Below are 17,754 nucleotides of genomic sequence, written 5' to 3' on the forward strand. Positions count from 1 at the left end.
GACTAGAGTAAGATTAGGGCCAATCAAAGACTGTAGTGGAAAGTTGTGTGTGGAATCTGAGGACATAGGGGAAACGTTTAATGAATACTTTTCATCAATATTCACATTGGGAAAGGCTAATGTTAGTGAGAATACAAAGATACAGGCTACAAGATTAGATGGGATTGAGGTTGACAAAGAGGAGGTTTTAGCAATTTTGGAAGATCTGAAAATAGATAAGACCCCTGGGCTGGATGGGATTCTTTGGGAAGCCAAGGAGGAGATTGCAGAGCCTTTGGCTTTGATCTTTAAGTTATTATTGCCAAAGGAATAGTGCCAGAAGACTGGAGGATAGCAAATGTTGTTCCCTTGTTTAAGAAGGGGAATCGGGATAACCCTGGTAATTATAGGCCAGTGAGTTCTGCGAGAAGGTGACAAAGCAGGTGGATGAAGGTAAAGCGGTGGATGTGATGGAAGTGAACTTCAATAAGGCGCTTGATAAGGTTCCACAAAATAAGGAGTTTCTGGATTGAAGTTGATTTAGCAGCTTGGATCAGAAATTGGCTAGCTGAAAGAAGACAGAGTGTGGTCGTTGATGGGAAATGTTCATCCTGGAGCTCAGTTACCAGTGGTGTGCCACAAGGATCTGTTTTGGGGCCACTGTTGTTTGTCAGTTTTATAAATGATCCAGAGGTGAGTGTAGAAAGATGGGCTAGTAAATTTGCAGACGACACTAAAGTAGGCAGAGTTGTGAATAGTGCTGAAGGATGTTGTGGGTTACAGAGGGACATGGATAAGGTGCAGAGCTGGGCTGCGAAATGGCAAATGGAGTTTAATGCGGGAAAGTGTGAGGTAGTTCACTCTGAAAGAAGTAACAGGAATGCAGAGTACTGGGCTAATAGTAAAATTCTTGGCAGTGTAGATGAACAGAGCGATCTCAGTGTCCAGGTGCATAAATCCCTGAAAGCTGCCACCCAGGTTGACAAAGTTGTTAAGAAGGCATAAAGTGTGTTGGCGTTTATTAGTAAGGGGATTGAGTTTCAGAGCCACGAGGTCATGCTTCAGCTGTACAAGACACTGGTAAGGCCGCACCAGGAGTATTGCATGCAATTCTGTCCACTACATTATGGGAAGGATGTGGAAGCTTTGGAAAGGGTTCAGAGAAGATTTACTAGGGTGTTGCCTGGTATCGAAGGAAGGTCTTACATGGAAAGGCTGAGGGAACTGAAGCTGTTTTCATTGGAGAGAAGAAGGCTGAGAGGTGACTTAATCGAGATGTATAAGATAATCAGAGGGTTAGATAGGGTGAACAGTGAGAGCCTTTTTCCTTGGATGGTGAAGGCTAACGCAAGGGAACATAGCTTTAAATTGAGGGGTGATAGGTTTAGGATAGATATTAGAGATAGTTTCTTTACTCAGAGTGGTGTGGGCGTGGAACTGCCTGCCTGCAACAGTAGTAGACTCGCCAATGTTAAGGGCACTTAAACGGGCATTGGACATACATATGGATAATAATAGAAGATGTAGGTGCGATGGACATCAGATTAATTTCGCAGGTCGGCACAACATCGAGGGCCGAAGGGCCTGTACTGAGCTGTAACGTTCTATGTTCCATGTTCTATATGTTCTATTGCCCATTAATGACCTCACTTCTTTAATAAGGAGCTTTCTATTCATCCAGTACAAGCAAGAGCTGAGAATACTCAACATGGAAGTCAAAGCAGGTATCTAATGACTTCAACTCACAGCTTGCTCCACAGGACTCCAAATTAGATACCTCAGCTGCATGCACCCTAAATCAATGGATATTGGAATCCAACATGTACCAGCCCCGAAGAAGCCACAGGGCACATATCTGATCCACTTACAGTACACTTCTGTGCAGGAGGAGTAGTATCCGAGCAAATGAGTACACAGTGCAGAAACATGCAGGGTTAATGCTGTTGGGCGTTGGGATGGGTGACGCGAGTGAACAAAAATGTTGCAGGCATTATTGGGAGTGATAGAGCATGAGCCTTGGTGGGAGGTGAGTACTGCAGTAGAGGTACAGTGCACATGAGATATCAGAGAGAGAATATCTGAGAGATTGTGGCACTTAGATGGAAAAGATCATTGACCTTCTTCTTACACTTCTGGGCCTTCTTCCAGATCATTCAGACTGCTTCAACCCAAGTAGCAATCTTGGACTAGGGTGGCATAATCTTGTGTCAAGGCCTCCCCTGCTGAACTTGAGGGTAGTTGGCATCCCAACTGTGCAATACCCTGTCTAGTAGGACCTCCAACTCCCTGCCCACAAAATGCTATGCCAATTTGACCTTCACTGCCATCCACGTCTGAGGTAAATATCAGAAAGCATGTAGAAGCTCCAGACTAACAGTGTAGATCTAGGTGCAAAGCAGCCTTTTAAAGATAGCGCAGATAATAGTCTATTTCTGGATATCGCAGCAGTGGGTTTGATGTCCTGGGTATAGTAAGAGGTAGAATTGGGCAAGAATTCGATCGGGGGGGTGTGCCATTGGTAGTTAATGGCATAAGTTTAGTAAGATAGGGAAAAAAAACTATTTGGTTGTGCAGAGAGAAACCCACCAGGCAACTCAACAAAACTGAAACTTAATCAAAAGAAAATGCAAGATTAGCCATTGTCATTCATTGGGAACAATGCCTATGATACAGAGTTGAATCAGATCTTCTGCTGAGTAGTGCTTTTAGTATATCCGACTAAATGAATGCAAACTTTCGATGTGCTTCACAGACTTAATCTGTTCTTTGGTTATCAGGAAGGTCCATATGTTATGCTGAAGAAAAATCATGACACTTTGGAAGGAAATGACAAGTACGAGGGTTACTGTGTGGATTTAGCTTCAGAAATTGCGAAGCATATCGGGATCAAATATGAGCTTAAAATCGTTCCTGATGGGAAATATGGAGCAAGAGATCCAGACACTAAAATCTGGAATGGAATGGTGGGCGAACTTGTTTATGGGGTAAGCATCTATTTTATAATAACCAGAAAGTAATGTTTTTTACCTTCTTATTTTCAATTTTTTCTGACATAAGAAGTGCAGTGGTTAATGTATTTGCATTGATTTTTTTGCTTGCACTGTTTACCAAAGTTATTAATCTAGTTATTGCAGCCTGTGAAGACTTTAAGGAATGTGGCTCCCTCAGGAATTTGGGTGCTTTCAAGAGCTGTCAATAAACATTGCTTTAAAAAGCAAATTTAACAAGAGTATGTTGAAATGTAAGGATACAGCTTTCCTGCATATAATTCGACATTAAATATGAGTTGGCCCTTTGGGTGTTCATTTGAAGTTTGTGTTGAATGTCCTAATTACCAAAAGCTTAGGAAGATGTTATAGATATCAAAATGTGTGGAAAAAGGAAACAGGAAAGTGCAACATCTTTCAGAAATAATATCCAAAAATCCTGTGATGAAATTAATGAAGCACCAAGGGATTCCTTTGTGCTCTTCAAAGGAAGAATGGCAGTTCCCTAAGAGAAATTGTATAACTGGCTATTTTTAGCCTTTATATCATTTCTCCAGGGATTCTGCTGATCTCCCACCAGGGACACCCTGTGATTAGTCCAGCTAATAGTCAAAATAATAGAGCTATATTGAGGATGACCAGCAATATTAATATTGCTATATGCAAGAGAGGGGCTCAAGGTTGATGTAAAACGTAATTTGATCATTCTGGTTTCTTTAATAACGCACTAAGCACATCAGACAATACGAATAATAAGAGATGGAGTACGGAACTGACATTGCTTTCTGCAGCACCATGATGCTTGTTTAGATTTCGATTTCAGTGGGTATGTTATACCCTTGGTAGATTCAGTTGAATCCTTTATTCCTCATTGGCAGATTTATGATTATAAAGCAAAAGATAATGTGGCTTCTGGATATCCAGAACTTAATTCTAAGGAGCGTTGCCATCACTGTAATCATTAAAGTCATCCAGTCTCTTTGTCTGCATGGTGCTATCTTGGTTTTCATTCCAATTTGAAACATTTAATGTTTTTTTTCTATGTTTACCAGGAACGAGAGCTTTGAAAGCACCATAACACATATCTATTATGATTTGAGTGAACAACCATTTTTCCTATTAAATTATTTATTTGAATTACGTGTTTAATTGAAATTTTCCTGATGGCAGTGCTCTTAGGACAGACTTTTATACTGGCGGTAGTAGCAGATATGCCGATTGGTGGCCCAATGTTAGCAGCTTTCAATTTTAAAGGGTGTCACACCTTGCCCTGAGACAAGTGCATAATGGAAGTGACTGTAATGGGAGGGAGCATCAATTTCAAAAGGTAATTTCAGAGACGTAATGTAGTTCAGGTGAAATATTCTGCAGTTTTTATCGGGCGCTAACCACCTGCGCTCCCCCAATTCAAATCAACTCAACTCCAATTAGAACAACCTGCTCTTGGGTCCAGATCCAAAGGAATCCTTACAACAACATGTACAGGTTAGGTGGATTGGTCAGGCTAAATTGCCCATAGTGTCCAGCATTTTGCAGGCTATGTGGGTTAGCCATGGGAAATACAGGGTTAGGGTAGGAAAGTAGGTATGGGTAGGATGCTTTTTGGATGGGCAGTGTGGACTCAATAGGCAGAATGTCCTGCTCCACACTGTAGTGATTCTATGATTTTATGATGCCTTCGCTCTCTATAGCTGACATCCCTCTCAATTTTGGCATTTATCATGACTTGAATATTAAAACTGAATCTTGTCTCCCCAAATGCAAAGCCATGGATGAGTCACAGTCATTTTTACACTATTCATACAAATAAAACAAGACTCCATTTCTAATTCTATTCACTTCTAAAAATGTGCCACAACAAACTAGATCAAACCACAAGCCATTGAAAAAGCACTTCACTGTGATATGATCAAGTTTAGTATTGACTGAAACTCCTGATGCCTCAACATGGAAGATTTCCTCTGTGTTCTCAGAAATGCCGCAATTTAAAGTACTGACAGAGTACATTTATGATTTTACTACCACTAGTACACAGCAGAAAATGATCCCTGATGTAACTTCCATCAGTAGGACAAGGTCAGAGAGAAGATGTCCAACATTTCAACAAAAGAGAGGGAGTTCTGATGATTCACCCTGGCATGCTTTTTTTCACTTTTTTCATGCTCTTATCATTCTTACAACATTAACAACAATTACGGCTGGCTCTAAACTGTTCCCCATTCATAAAATTAGAAAGACAGAAACTTACAAAATAATAAGCACAAATTGTCCCTTTGCATATTTTTGGATACCTGTCCCAAATGTCAGGAGGATATTATGTATTAAACATAATACGTTAAACAATGTCCTTCCCTCATTCCATTTCTGAAGGAGGGTCTCAAATGCAGCAGCTGAGATGTATGGATTGGCTCCACTGTGCACTGGAAACAGTTATTTTGCTTTCAACGTTTTCATGTGGTTTGACTGGAAATGGGCAGACCACCCACTATCCAAACTGTACAGACTTCCTAACTTCTGAAAACAGATGAAAATACCTTGGTTGTTACTTTGTGTGGCTGTCAGTATTTTGTTCTGGCAAAGGTAAATCAAAGGGACAAAACAAAAATCCCTATTAACTGTATCGACAGTTGATATCATACTTAAAAATGTTGTGGTGTTTCCTTATTTTGTTTTATTTTGCTATTTTGCTCTGTATTTTCTTTTTAAAAACTTTTTATTTCCCTCTTGCTGGTTCCATTGTTACTAGATCCCAGGAGGGGACAATAGGCAAACCTGAATCTGTCCTAGACCCAAGTACTTTATCCAGCAGCAGTCACTGGACAGCAATCAGATTTGAGAATCAGATCAGAGCCATGGCTGTGGCTGAGATCTACTAGATTTGCCAACTCTGGTGATATTTCTGGAGGATTATCATGTGACATTCTGACCATATGACTTCTGTCCATGTGCCATTTTGTCATGTTGGTGAATTTAGATCATGAACATTAAGTCCTAACAGGGTGCAGCATGGTGGCTCAGTGGTTAGCACTGCTGCCTCACAATGCCAAGGACCCGTGTCTGATTCCCGCCTTGGGAGACTGTGTGGAGTTTGCACATTCTCCCTGTGTCTGCGTGGGTTTACTCCGGGTGCTCTGGTTTCCTCCTGCAATCCAAAGATGTGCAGGTCAGATGAATTGGTCATGCTAGGTTGCCCATAGTATTAGTTAGGGGTAAATATAGGATAGGGGATTGGGTCTGGGTGGGTTACTCTTCGGAGGGTCGGTGTGGACTTGTTGGGCCAAAGGGCTTGTTTCCATCTAATCTAATCAAAATTATGTATTGTAGTCCATGATCAGGTGTCAACTGATATGGGACAGGTTTCAAAGACCAGGAGGTCACCCATTATCAACTAAAGGTATCTGAAAGTGTGCAGTGATTCACAGGGAGTGAAATAACTGTGCACGATAAAACTTTAATTCTAACACTAATTGCTTATAACCACTGATTTGTTGTTATTCATTCATGAGAATGGAGCACAGCTGGCTTAGCCAGCATTTATTCCCTATCCCTAGGTACCCAGAGATCTGTTAAAAGTTAATCACATTGCTATGGGTCAGGAGTTGTAGGCCTGACCTGGTAAGGACAGCAGATTGTCTTCTTCAAACAATGTTAGTGAACCAGGTTGGTTTTTCCACCAATTGATAGTGGTTAGATGGTCACCATTAGGTGAGCTTTTTTTCCAGTTTTTTCTAATTGAATTTAAATTTCATCATCTGTCATGGTGTGATTCAAACCCATGTCCCGAGAACATTAGCCTGAGTGTTTTGAAATAATGGTCTAGTGACTTTGCCACAACAGCAACGCCTCCTCCAATTGGGTAATTAGTAATATTGGTAATTCTCAGATTTTCTTCATGTAATAATTCTTTTATAGGTCTTCATGTAATTGAAGACATAATGCCAAGATAATATAGCTGTAACTGATATTATAGCACACTGGTATTTATTTTGTTGTGATAGTAGAATCCCCTATGAGAAGTCAGGCTGTCCAAATTAGGCCACTTTTACTCAGCCTAATATTGATGCCACTTCTTTCAACTCTAGTTAAGATTCTGGGTCTGTGCAAAGATAACCTTAGTCAGAGTTAGTCTGTAATTGAACTTTATTTGTCAAAGCTAAGCTGAATCAATCCAAAAACAAAATTGCGGCATATACAGTGAACACAATTATGAAGTATTTCTCACATATCCTGTAGGAATAAACTCAGCTCAGTGCCAGCTGTCATGGGCTCAGACTCAACAAAGCAGAATTTTCATTAAGTGATTGAAATTACAGGAAAGGTGGAGGCCATTCAATATTCAGAGCCTCCTTACACTGTTTTGGTTAGGTGTCCTATTACTCTTCAACCTCCTGCTCCGGTCCTTTTTAACTGTTTATCTCAATACCTTTTAAATGATGTTTCATTTTCTCCATTCCATTCCAAGCATCCTCCATTTCCCTTTCTCCCTGGTTGTCCAGTTGAAAGGCCTCTGCTTTCTATTTCTTTCCCACTCACCTACCTTTTGCAATAATCTCTATAAGGATCTCCAGGTTGCATTTAACCCTTTTAAGTTTGATCCTTCATATTGTATCACCTGCTCTCATTTCTACAGAAAATGTTTGTTCTAATACCCATTCCCTCTCCCCACTTTTTCCTTTCCTAAAGATGCAATCCCATTACTCACTTCCACACTCTCTCATTCATTAAGCCTTATTTTCATCATTATCTCTCCCATTTATCAGTGTATCGTTCTTCCAATCCTCAGTCGTCTTCGTTCCTTAGGCCATATGATCTAATTTTCACCTTCTGTATGCACCTCTATTCCTCCTACTCCATCTCTCCCTCAAGTCCCCATCCTTGAATCCCCATTCTCAATCTCCCTTTATCCTCAGCTGCTACCACCAAATCTCTCTCACTTCTTGAGCTCTCAGGGCTGGATTTTCATGGATATGGGCCTTTAAAAATGGCAAGTGAGGCTTAGATTTGTAATTCCCACCCCATTTCCAACAGATCCACTTTTACCAGCAGTGGCAAGGAGGTGGAGCGTGATTCACACTGGCAAGAAACATTCATAGAACATAGAACAGTACAGCACAGGAACAGGCCCTTTAGCCCACGATGTTGTGCCAAGCATAACGCCAAATTAAATGAATCCCTTCTGCCTGCCATTGGTCCATATTCCCTCATTCCTTGCATATTCATGTGTTTATCTAAAAGTCTCTTAATCGTCTCCATTGCATCTGCTTCCACCACCACCCCAACAGCATGTTGCACATTCCTACCACTGTCTGTGTATAAAACTTGCCCCTCACATTTCCTTTGACTTTTCTCCCTCTCACCTTAAACGCACGTCCCCTAGTTTAAGACATTTCAATGCTGGGAAAAAAGATTCTGACCATCATACATGTCTATTCATCTCATAATTTTATAGACTTCTATCAAGTCTCCCCTCAGCCTCAGCCACTCCAGAGAAAACAACCCAAGTTTTTCTAGTCTCTCCTTATAGTCCATACCCTCTAATCTGGGCAGCGTCCTGGTAAACCACTTCTGCACCCTCTCCAAAGTCTCCAGATCCTTCCTGTAATGTGGTGACCAGAATTTAACACAATACCCTAAGTGTGGCCTAATAAAATCTAATACAGTTGCAACATGACATCCTCAATCTTATTCTAATTTTTTCCAACTAGTAAAGGCAAGTATGCCACATACCTTCTTCAAAACCCTATCTACTTGTGTGGTCACTTTCAGGAAGCTATGGACTTGAAGCCCAAGATCCCTCTATACATCAGTACTATTCAGGGCCCTGCCAGTAAATATATAATTTTCCTTAACATTGGATCTGCCAAGTGCAGGACCTAACATTTATCCAGATTAAACTCCATCTGCCATTTCTCTGCCCACATCTACAACTGATCTATATCCTGCTGTATTCTTTGACAATCTTCTATACTACCAACAACTCCACCAAACTTTGTATCATCTGCAAACTTACTAACCCAACCATCTACATTTTGATCCAAGGCATTTATGTATATATAGTACAAACAGAAGAAATCTCAGTACAGATCCCTGTGGAACACCACTAGTCATGGACCTTCAGTCTGAAAAACACTCTCTCACCACTACCCTCTGACTTCTATGGGTAAGCCCATTCTGAATCCACACAGCCAAGTCAACATGGATCCTATGCATTGTAATCTTCTGGATGAGCCTACCATGAGGGACCTGGTCAAAAACCTTACTAAAATCCATGTAGACAACATAAACTGCTCTGCCCTCATCAATCATCTTCGTCACCACCTTGAAAAATTTGATCAGGTTAGTAAGACATGACCTGCCCTGAACAAACCTGTCCCTAATTAGGCTGTGCTTTTCTAAATGTGCATAAATCCTATCCTTAAGAATTCCCTCCAATAGCTTCCCAACCACTGATGGACGACTCACTGGTCTATAGTTTCCTAGATTATCCCTATTTCCTAGATTATCTCTTGAACAGAGGAACAACATTAACTACTTTCCAGTCCTCCGGGATCTCTCCAGTATCTAATGAGGATACAAAGATTTAGTCAAGGCCCCAGAAATCTCCTCTCTTGTCTCTGGGGTGGATACCCTTGAGCCCTGGGGACTTATCCACTTTAATTCTCTTTCTTGATCCCAAAATGCCCGAGCATATTAGCACGCTCCACACAAATCCTACCATCCTCCATATCCTCCTCCTGGGTGAATACTTATGCAAAATATTCATTTAGGATTTCACCCACATCCTCTGCCTCCAAGCACGTTCCCTCTATTGTCCATGTGTGGTCCCACCTTCTCCTTAGTTATCCTCTTGCTTTTAATATATGTATAGAATGCCTTGGGATTCTCTTTAACTCTTGCACTCATAATTCCTTGCTTAAGTTCTTTCTTACCTTCTTTATATTCCTCTGATTCCTCTGACTGTGCAGGGCCATTTGAATGTTGTGCTGAGTTTAAGGAGGTTAATAAAGGATTAGCTGACTTTGATATACTGTCTGATTGGAAATTTACTTTTAATAATAGATCAAAATACTTTAAAATCTTTGAATGGGTTTCATGAATAGAGGGGGTTTTCCATTATCAAGTGTGTAGGAATAAGAGGTGCATTTGTTAGAAATTTTCTTCACATCTTCAAATGGTTTCTGAAGACTGCCCTTACTGGGTGAGTGGGAATGGAAATGAAATGGAGGCATGGTTGGCATGGAGATGGAATGGGAAAGTGCTTGTGTTGGCATTGAAGGAACATGAGGGTTGGGTAAGGTGTGAGAGAATGTAAAATCTGAGCGAGAGAGAGCCTAACCATTTATAAAACAACTGAAACTCAGATCTTGACTCTGGTCTTCCTGCTGTGACCACCTCGGATTTGCTTTCATGTTTACCTTGATTCCAAACTTCTCTGAAATGAGAACTGTATCCTTTAAAACCAAGCAGGTCAGCCAAGTTGGAAAATCTGCCCACTCACGCTACCCACCTTAGTAGCAAAGGTCCAGCTGTAAGCTAGCTCCTCTCCCCTAAGCTGTCATCATTTATTTTTCTCTCCCTCCTCCTCAGCCCCCAAGTCCTCATATCAATTCCACCTTTTCGAGAGGATGGGCTGTTTCTGTGGATATTTACAATATGAAGATAATCCAGCTTGCAAGATCCATGTGTCATTATTGGAGACTCACAGGCTCCCCAGGAGAATTGGCAATCCAACATCCAGCATTAGCTTGTATGAGGAGAAAGTGAGGACTGGCCTGTATGGTTTAGTTTCACATAAATTGGTGCATGAATGCATTCAAACACTGTTAAAGCCTTTTTTCCCTTTTACATCTGCCCAGTACCATGCCATATCAATTCAGAAGCTAGACTGATGACCTAATTTTCAGCGTCTTCACCCATTGCTATTGATTGAACCCTGAGGAAGTAAAAGAGAGTGCTTTCTGGTCACAATGTCTTTGCATTAAATTAATCGATAGACCTCCTTCTGATGAAATGCAGCCTGACTTGGTTGGAATATTTTCACAACATCAGTAATGCTGTACACTTTGGATTTATATTTGCCATGCATCTTCTATACTTTGTGCACAAGAACATTAGGTTGTGTTCTTACAAATCTTACTGTTAACTTGAGATTTTTAGCAGTGAACATTTCAGCATTTTAGAGTTAGTGCTGGCAAAAATCTGATCCTAATCTCAGGGAAAGTGGACTAGGTTTAGTGAAGATGTCAATGCTGGAAATCTGGCAGGCTCCACTGGCTCATCAGTACTGTCTTCTGTCTGCCATACAGGCCCACACAGAACCACAATCAGGTCCCAATCAGCGTCCTTGTCCAATGGAGAGTATTTGTATCAAGATATAACAAGATGCTCATATATTTCAGCATTGAGACATTTGTTATCTGCTCGAGTGTACTTTCTAAAGGGACTGTTAATCTGTGTTTACAAGTTTAAGTGAGTACAAATGAGTAACTTTCCTGTAGATGTATCTCACTACTGATAAAATGTCCTCTAGAAAAATCAGGAGAAATGAAATAAATATTAGAATTTATTTGAATTACAAAACTTGCAAAATAAAAACAGCATGGCATATCTATAATTCAGAAAGCGGAGCCTCTTGGCACCTTGTTTTTACTCTAACAAAGTATGGTATCAGAGAACTATTTAAGTTAATGAACAAACAGTAAGTCATATGGTGCACTGTCCACATTGCAACTGTTGAAATATTTAATATGCTAAGCTTAAAGCTGAATAAATTAACTACATATTTAGAGATTAGAGATTTTCTTTAAGGGTTGTTTGCACTGGTATCATCTACCATGTGTGTACTTTCAGATATGTATTTAAAAAGGATTTTCCCCATTTCACAGAGAGCACAGATTGGTGTGGCACCACTGACCATTACTTTAGTACGAGAAGAGGTCATTGACTTTTCCAAGCCCTTCATGAGCCTGGGCATTTCCATCATGATCAAGAAACCGCAGAAGTCCAAACCTGGCGTTTTCTCCTTTCTTGACCCATTGGCATATGAAATTTGGATGTGTATCGTCTTTGCCTACATTGGAGTCAGCGTGGTACTCTTCCTGGTCAGCAGGTTTAGCCCATATGAATGGCACACTGAAGAACCAGAAGATGGACAAGATACATCACCAAGTGATCAACCACCCAATGAGTTTGGAATCTTTAACAGTCTTTGGTTTTCTCTGGGTGCCTTTATGCAGCAAGGATGCGATATTTCACCAAGGTTGGTCACTTATCTATTAACTCTGTGCATTTTATGGTCAAGCCTGATGCCATGGTGCATATACGTTACCTTTACCCCCTTCAACATAAGTATATTCTTTCTAAAAGTTATTTGAATGCTTCCACAAACGGTAAGGTTCCGAAAGAAATTGCTGCTTTTTTATAGATAAGTGAAATGTGTGAATGACCTCTAAATTATCATTTACACATTTCTGCACGTAACTTATATACACCATGCGTAGACCGTAAAATGCATAAAGTTATGCTGATTTTGTCCCCTTGGAGGACTACCGTGTGTTTGCTGCATACCTTATTTTACGGTCAACTGTCCAGGTGTATATAAAATCTCATTTCTTTCTGATCTGCACCCATTGCTGAAATGAAAAGAAAATGAACTGTAATGACCAAATTTTATTGTTGAATGGCTTTTTAGTACTCAAATACAGGAGCTCACTTTCGACCGTGTGTGAATACATATCCATAGTAGATCAAAAGTTTTCACTTGCATGGATTTTCTGCCCACCTTTTCCATTATAAATTCCTATATTCTATACATTTATAATGGAACTGCCTATGTAAATTTATCAACTGTAATTTTATTTTATTCTAAGTGAAAGCAGTGACTCCCATAGGAGATCTACTGAATGTATTTTTATGAAAAAGTAATTCTTTATAACTCTACAAAACTAGTGTTGTGAAATGATTAACAATATATGTCTTAGTGAAAAATGTGCTGTAGTTTTGTATGTACACAGTATTCGTATTTAAGTTGTTCTTAACTATGGTTAAGCAGATGGTTGAGGTTTTAAAATAAGCAAAGAGTGAGATAACGAACTACCTTAGGGTGTATAACGGTTCCAAAGCTGTTAAGACAAAGGACTGAACTGAAGAATGAATTTGTCAGTTGAATAGTGTATGAGTTGGACTGAACTGAACTAATACTTCAATTTTTCTTGATTACGTTTGGAGATTTGAGAGGAATTTCACAGACCTCTCTCAGGAGATTAAGTGGATTGATTGAAATTCATACTTGTCCAGGGATAAGTCAAAAAGGCCTTTCTCATTTTCTTCCATTTCTATGAAAAAAAAATGTAATTTGGTGCAGTCAGCTGCAGGTTCTGTCAACATGATGGGCTGTGCTAAGGAAAAAACAGGTAGATAGTTCCTGTACTGACGTTCATTGAGGCTGGCAGTAAAGGAGCTGAAAATTGGAATTAAACAACCAGCATTCTGAACTGATTTCTGTAATACTGTAGAAAGCCTTACTAAAGCATAAAGGTTTGATTAGAAATTAACCAAAGTTGGAAATAGCAGTTAAGAGCTTGGGGAATGAAATAGAGCTGTGGAGATATACAGAATAAACAGAATGTTTCCTGATGAAGGGCTTTTGCCCGAAACGTCGATTTTCCTGCTCCTCAGATGCTGCCTGAACTGCTGTGTTTTTCTAAACTCTGATCTAAACTCTGGTTTCCAGCATCTGCAGTCCTCACTTTTGCCTAGAATATACCACCTGTCAGTCCTACAAATCCTAATCTACATAAATGTCTTGGATTTATATTTAGGGTGCTCTTGTGGTACAGTGGTAGTGTCCCTACCCTTAAACTGAGAGGTCTGGCTTCAAGTCCCACCTGCTCCAGAGATATATAATAACATCCCTGAACAAGTTGATTAGAAAAATAGGTGAATAAAAAGTTATCTCAACACACATTTACCAACATTACCAAACCATGAAAGACAGCAGAGTCTAAAAAGGCAACTGAAGAGTTACAGAACAATACAGATAAGGCTCACAAATAAGCCAGCTTGAACAGATGATAATTAATAGAAATGAAGTGCAAGATCTTCGCACATTGAAGAGAAAATTATGGAACATGATTAATTTGTGTTCCAACCTCAACTCAAATTAAGTCCTGGCCAGAGAGACCCTTGGTTGACCTCCCAGCCTTGCCACTAATTGACACCTTTAATTGACCAATTAAGCACCGTAGCCTGCCACTGTTGGAGTTAAGTAGACAGCAGAAGGCTGGAAGAACACAGTAAGCCAAACAGCATCAGGAGGTGTAGAAGTTGACAATTTGGGTGGAACCCTCCGTCAGGGCAGTTGGAGTTAACCCAGCCGCAGGCAGGCCTGACACCATGCAGCCGTGGCTTCCTCTGTAATGCTGCTGAGTGCACGAGCTATCGGCTGCTGATTGGTGTGTAGTTCTTGCTTCGTGGAACTTCAGTTCCTCATGATTCTGATTGCAGGGAGGGTTCATCAGCCGCTTCACCACTGCCTGATCAGTGTGTGGTTTCAGTGTCTTCCTTAGAAAAACCAACATGGATCTCTCACTGGCTGTAAAGCCCATAGTGTGGGTGAGGAACTCAATTGTGACAGTGTATAATCTTCGCAGAGCAGTGGTCAATTTGTTGAGTTATGTTGGTGAATTTAATTGGATAAATGCTGGACCTGATTGATGCACTTTGAATACTGAATGAATTTGTGACCACTAAAGCACAAAGTATTCATCCATCCCATAAATGCAATGATTGGACGAACTATAAGGCTGATGCCTGCTGCTAAAGAACTTGGAAATGTTTAGAAAAACCTTAAGTTTTCAGTGACGAAAGAAAGGAAACCAATAGAATTAGAATTGGAATAGAAAAGACTGATCTAGATCCAACCAGGAAAATGTACCTTTGTGACTGCTAGCAGTAATCTTCACAGTAAGAGTGCTTAATACCTGCAATGTTCCTCCAAAGGCCGCTGTGGTGGCAAAATCTCGGGAGGTATTCCGGCTACTGTTCGAGAGTGTAATTTCATTCTCTGTAATAGGATAAGCTGAATTGCCGCACCCTGCTTATCTTTTTATCTTTCCAATCCAATCTTGCCATGATTTACGTAAGTAACAAAAATTTCAGTTTTTTAATATATAGATACAAGGTGGCTCTTAAGTTAGAATCGCATATGTTCAGACCAGTTTTTGAGGGAACAGCCATGATGCATATACCTTCAGGTTTTTCAGCATTCATACGCTCGTCCAAGTGGAAGTAAAACTAGGCAGTTAACATCTGGGAGATGGAAGCTGCATACTGCAGCTGTGGCTCATTACATGTCGTCACACAACACACATTAAAGCTGAGTTACAATATAATAAGGTCCACACTCAGACCAGGACAGTGATTGAGCTTTGGCTGTGCTCAAACAGCAATTCAGTAATCATCTTCCTTCTGTAGGCTGCTTCATGAATAACCTTGGAAAGGTCATCAACATTTTGCAGCATACTGCTCAAAATTGCCATTGACAGTTGCATCAGCACTCAGTTCACTGACGATCAGGTAGCACCAGGGATTAGGAATATAAGATGTGCTACTAGCAGCAAGAGTATGTGGCATCTTTTGATTGATAGCTTCTTGTCTGAGCTAATGCAATTGAGCATTTGTCTTTTATTGGCTGCAATGATATAATCCAATCTGTTAGTTTATTGTTTTCCTACTTCCTACCTGTAACAGTAAGGTGCTATCTCTTGATTTATCAAAAATGGCGAGAGTAGCCTAATGATTTCATTAGTCGGAGTTAATAGGTGTAGATCAAAACCTAAGAATAAATAAAAATAGATTTATTTAACTTGCATATGCATGTTCATGTATCTGCTGTTAGTGTCTTTGTGCCATTAATACATTGTATGTATTTTATTATGATATGTAAAATTATGACTAATCCTATGCAAAGGTTTATATGTTGTAGCGTGGAAGTATTGGTGTTGTATGAATGGATGATAGCTTTGGTCCACTTTTGAATACCAGAAATCAACATTGGCATTAGTCTGAAACCATGGTACCTTGATTCATTGGTATCGCTGTCACCTCTGAGACAAAAGATCATAGCTTCAAGTCATACTCCTAGATTTGAACATATAATCTAGACTGCTGTGTAATCTCATGCAGCACTAAAGGAGGTTTCATTGACACAAGTGCTGCCATTTATTTGGATGGTAAGCTAAACTGTGACACTGTTTGCCCTTTCAGATGAGATTAAAAGATCCAATGACATGAATTCCATAATGAACACCGTGGAAAGCAAATTCTTTGGTTGTTTATTTCATTGCAGTTTGTGGAACCTGGTGTGTAAAATGACCTACGAACCAACAGTAACTGCACTTCAAAAGTAAATCAATGGCTGCAGACAGCTTTGGGAGGATTTGAGGATATTTAAAACACAACAGGAATCCAAGTTCTTTCATTATTTACCAAGTTAACAAGGGAACTAGTCTGTGGTTTTCATGGAAAAAAAGACAGGGAATTGCAAAGCACATATCTCAGAATGCTAAAAAAATCTCAGAAAAGATCCTCTAAAAGAAAAAGAATAACATATTTAATGTATATTTGTATCATTGATAGTCAAAGGTGAGGTGCCAGGAGACTGGAGGTTGGCAAACATGGTGCCACTGTTTAAGAAGGGCAGTAAAGACAAGCCAGAGAACTATAGACCGGTGAGCCTGACCTCAGTGGTGGGCAAGTTGTTGGAGGGAATTCTGAGGGACAGGATGTACATGGGGGACTTTAACTTTCCTGATATTGATTGGGAAAGCTATAGCTCAAGTTTGTTAGATGGGTCAGTGTTTGTCAAATGTGTGCAGGAGGGTTTCCTGACACAATATGTAGATAGGCCAACAAGAGGTGAGGCCATACTGGATTTGGTTCTGGGTAATGAACCAGGCCAGGTGTTAGAATTAGAGGTAGGTGAGCACATTGGGGACAGTGACCACAATTCGGTGACCTTTACTCGAGTGATGGAGAGGGATAAGTGTGCACTACAGGACAAGAGTTATAGCTGGGGGCAGGGAAATTATGAGGCGGTGAGGCATGACTTAGGATGTGTGGCCTCGAAAAGTAAGCTTCAAGGCAAGGGTGTAATTGATACGTGGAGCTTGTTCAAGGAGCAACTAGTGAGTGTCCTTGATAAGTATGTGCCCGTCAGGCAGGGAGGAAAGGGTCGTGTGAGGGAACCGTGGTTTAATAAGGAATTGGAATCCCTTATTAAAGGGAAGAGGGCGGCCTATGTAAAGATGAAGCGTGAAGGTTCAATTGGGGCGATTGAGAGTGAAAAGGTAGCCAGGAAGGACCTGAAGAGAGAGCTAAGAGCAGCAAGGAGGGGACATGAAAGGTCCTTAGTCGGTAGGATTAGGGAAAACCCTAAGGCTTTCTATAGGTATGTCAGGAATAAAAAAATGACTAGGGTAGGAATAGGTTCAGTCAAGGATAGTAGTGGGAAGTTGCGTGTAGAGGCGGAAGAGATTGGGGAGACACTGAATGAATACTTTTCGTCAGTATTCAATCAGGAACAGGACATTGTTGTCAATGTGAGTACTGAGTCACAAATAAGTAGAATGGATAGCTTTGAGGTATGTAGAGAAGAGGTGCTGGAAATACTGGAAGGGGTGAAAATAGATAAGTCCCCTGGGCCTGATGGCATTTATCCTAGGATTCTCTGGGAAGCAAGGGAGGAGATCGCAGAGCCATTGGCCTTGATTTTTATGTCCTCGCTGTC

At 40.4% G+C, this 17,754-nt stretch overlaps 1 protein-coding gene across 9 annotated transcripts in view; it reads left to right on the forward strand.

Moving 5' to 3' along the window:
• Positions 1–17,754, forward strand: part of LOC122550693 (glutamate receptor 4) — a 250,306-nt gene that overhangs the window by 198,861 nt on the left and 33,691 nt on the right. For all 9 annotated transcript variants that reach the window (XM_043691817.1, XM_043691813.1, XM_043691814.1 and 6 more), the window contains 2 exons: positions 2,757–2,963; positions 11,852–12,225. In XM_043691817.1, coding sequence (XP_043547752.1) covers positions 2,757–2,963; positions 11,852–12,225 — 581 coding nt within the window. The remainder of the gene's footprint in view (positions 1–2,756; positions 2,964–11,851; positions 12,226–17,754) is intronic.

The sequence above is a fragment of the Chiloscyllium plagiosum genome, chromosome 6 (genome assembly GCF_004010195.1).
Source record: "Chiloscyllium plagiosum isolate BGI_BamShark_2017 chromosome 6, ASM401019v2, whole genome shotgun sequence".
Taxonomy (NCBI): Eukaryota; Metazoa; Chordata; class Chondrichthyes; order Orectolobiformes; family Hemiscylliidae; genus Chiloscyllium; species Chiloscyllium plagiosum.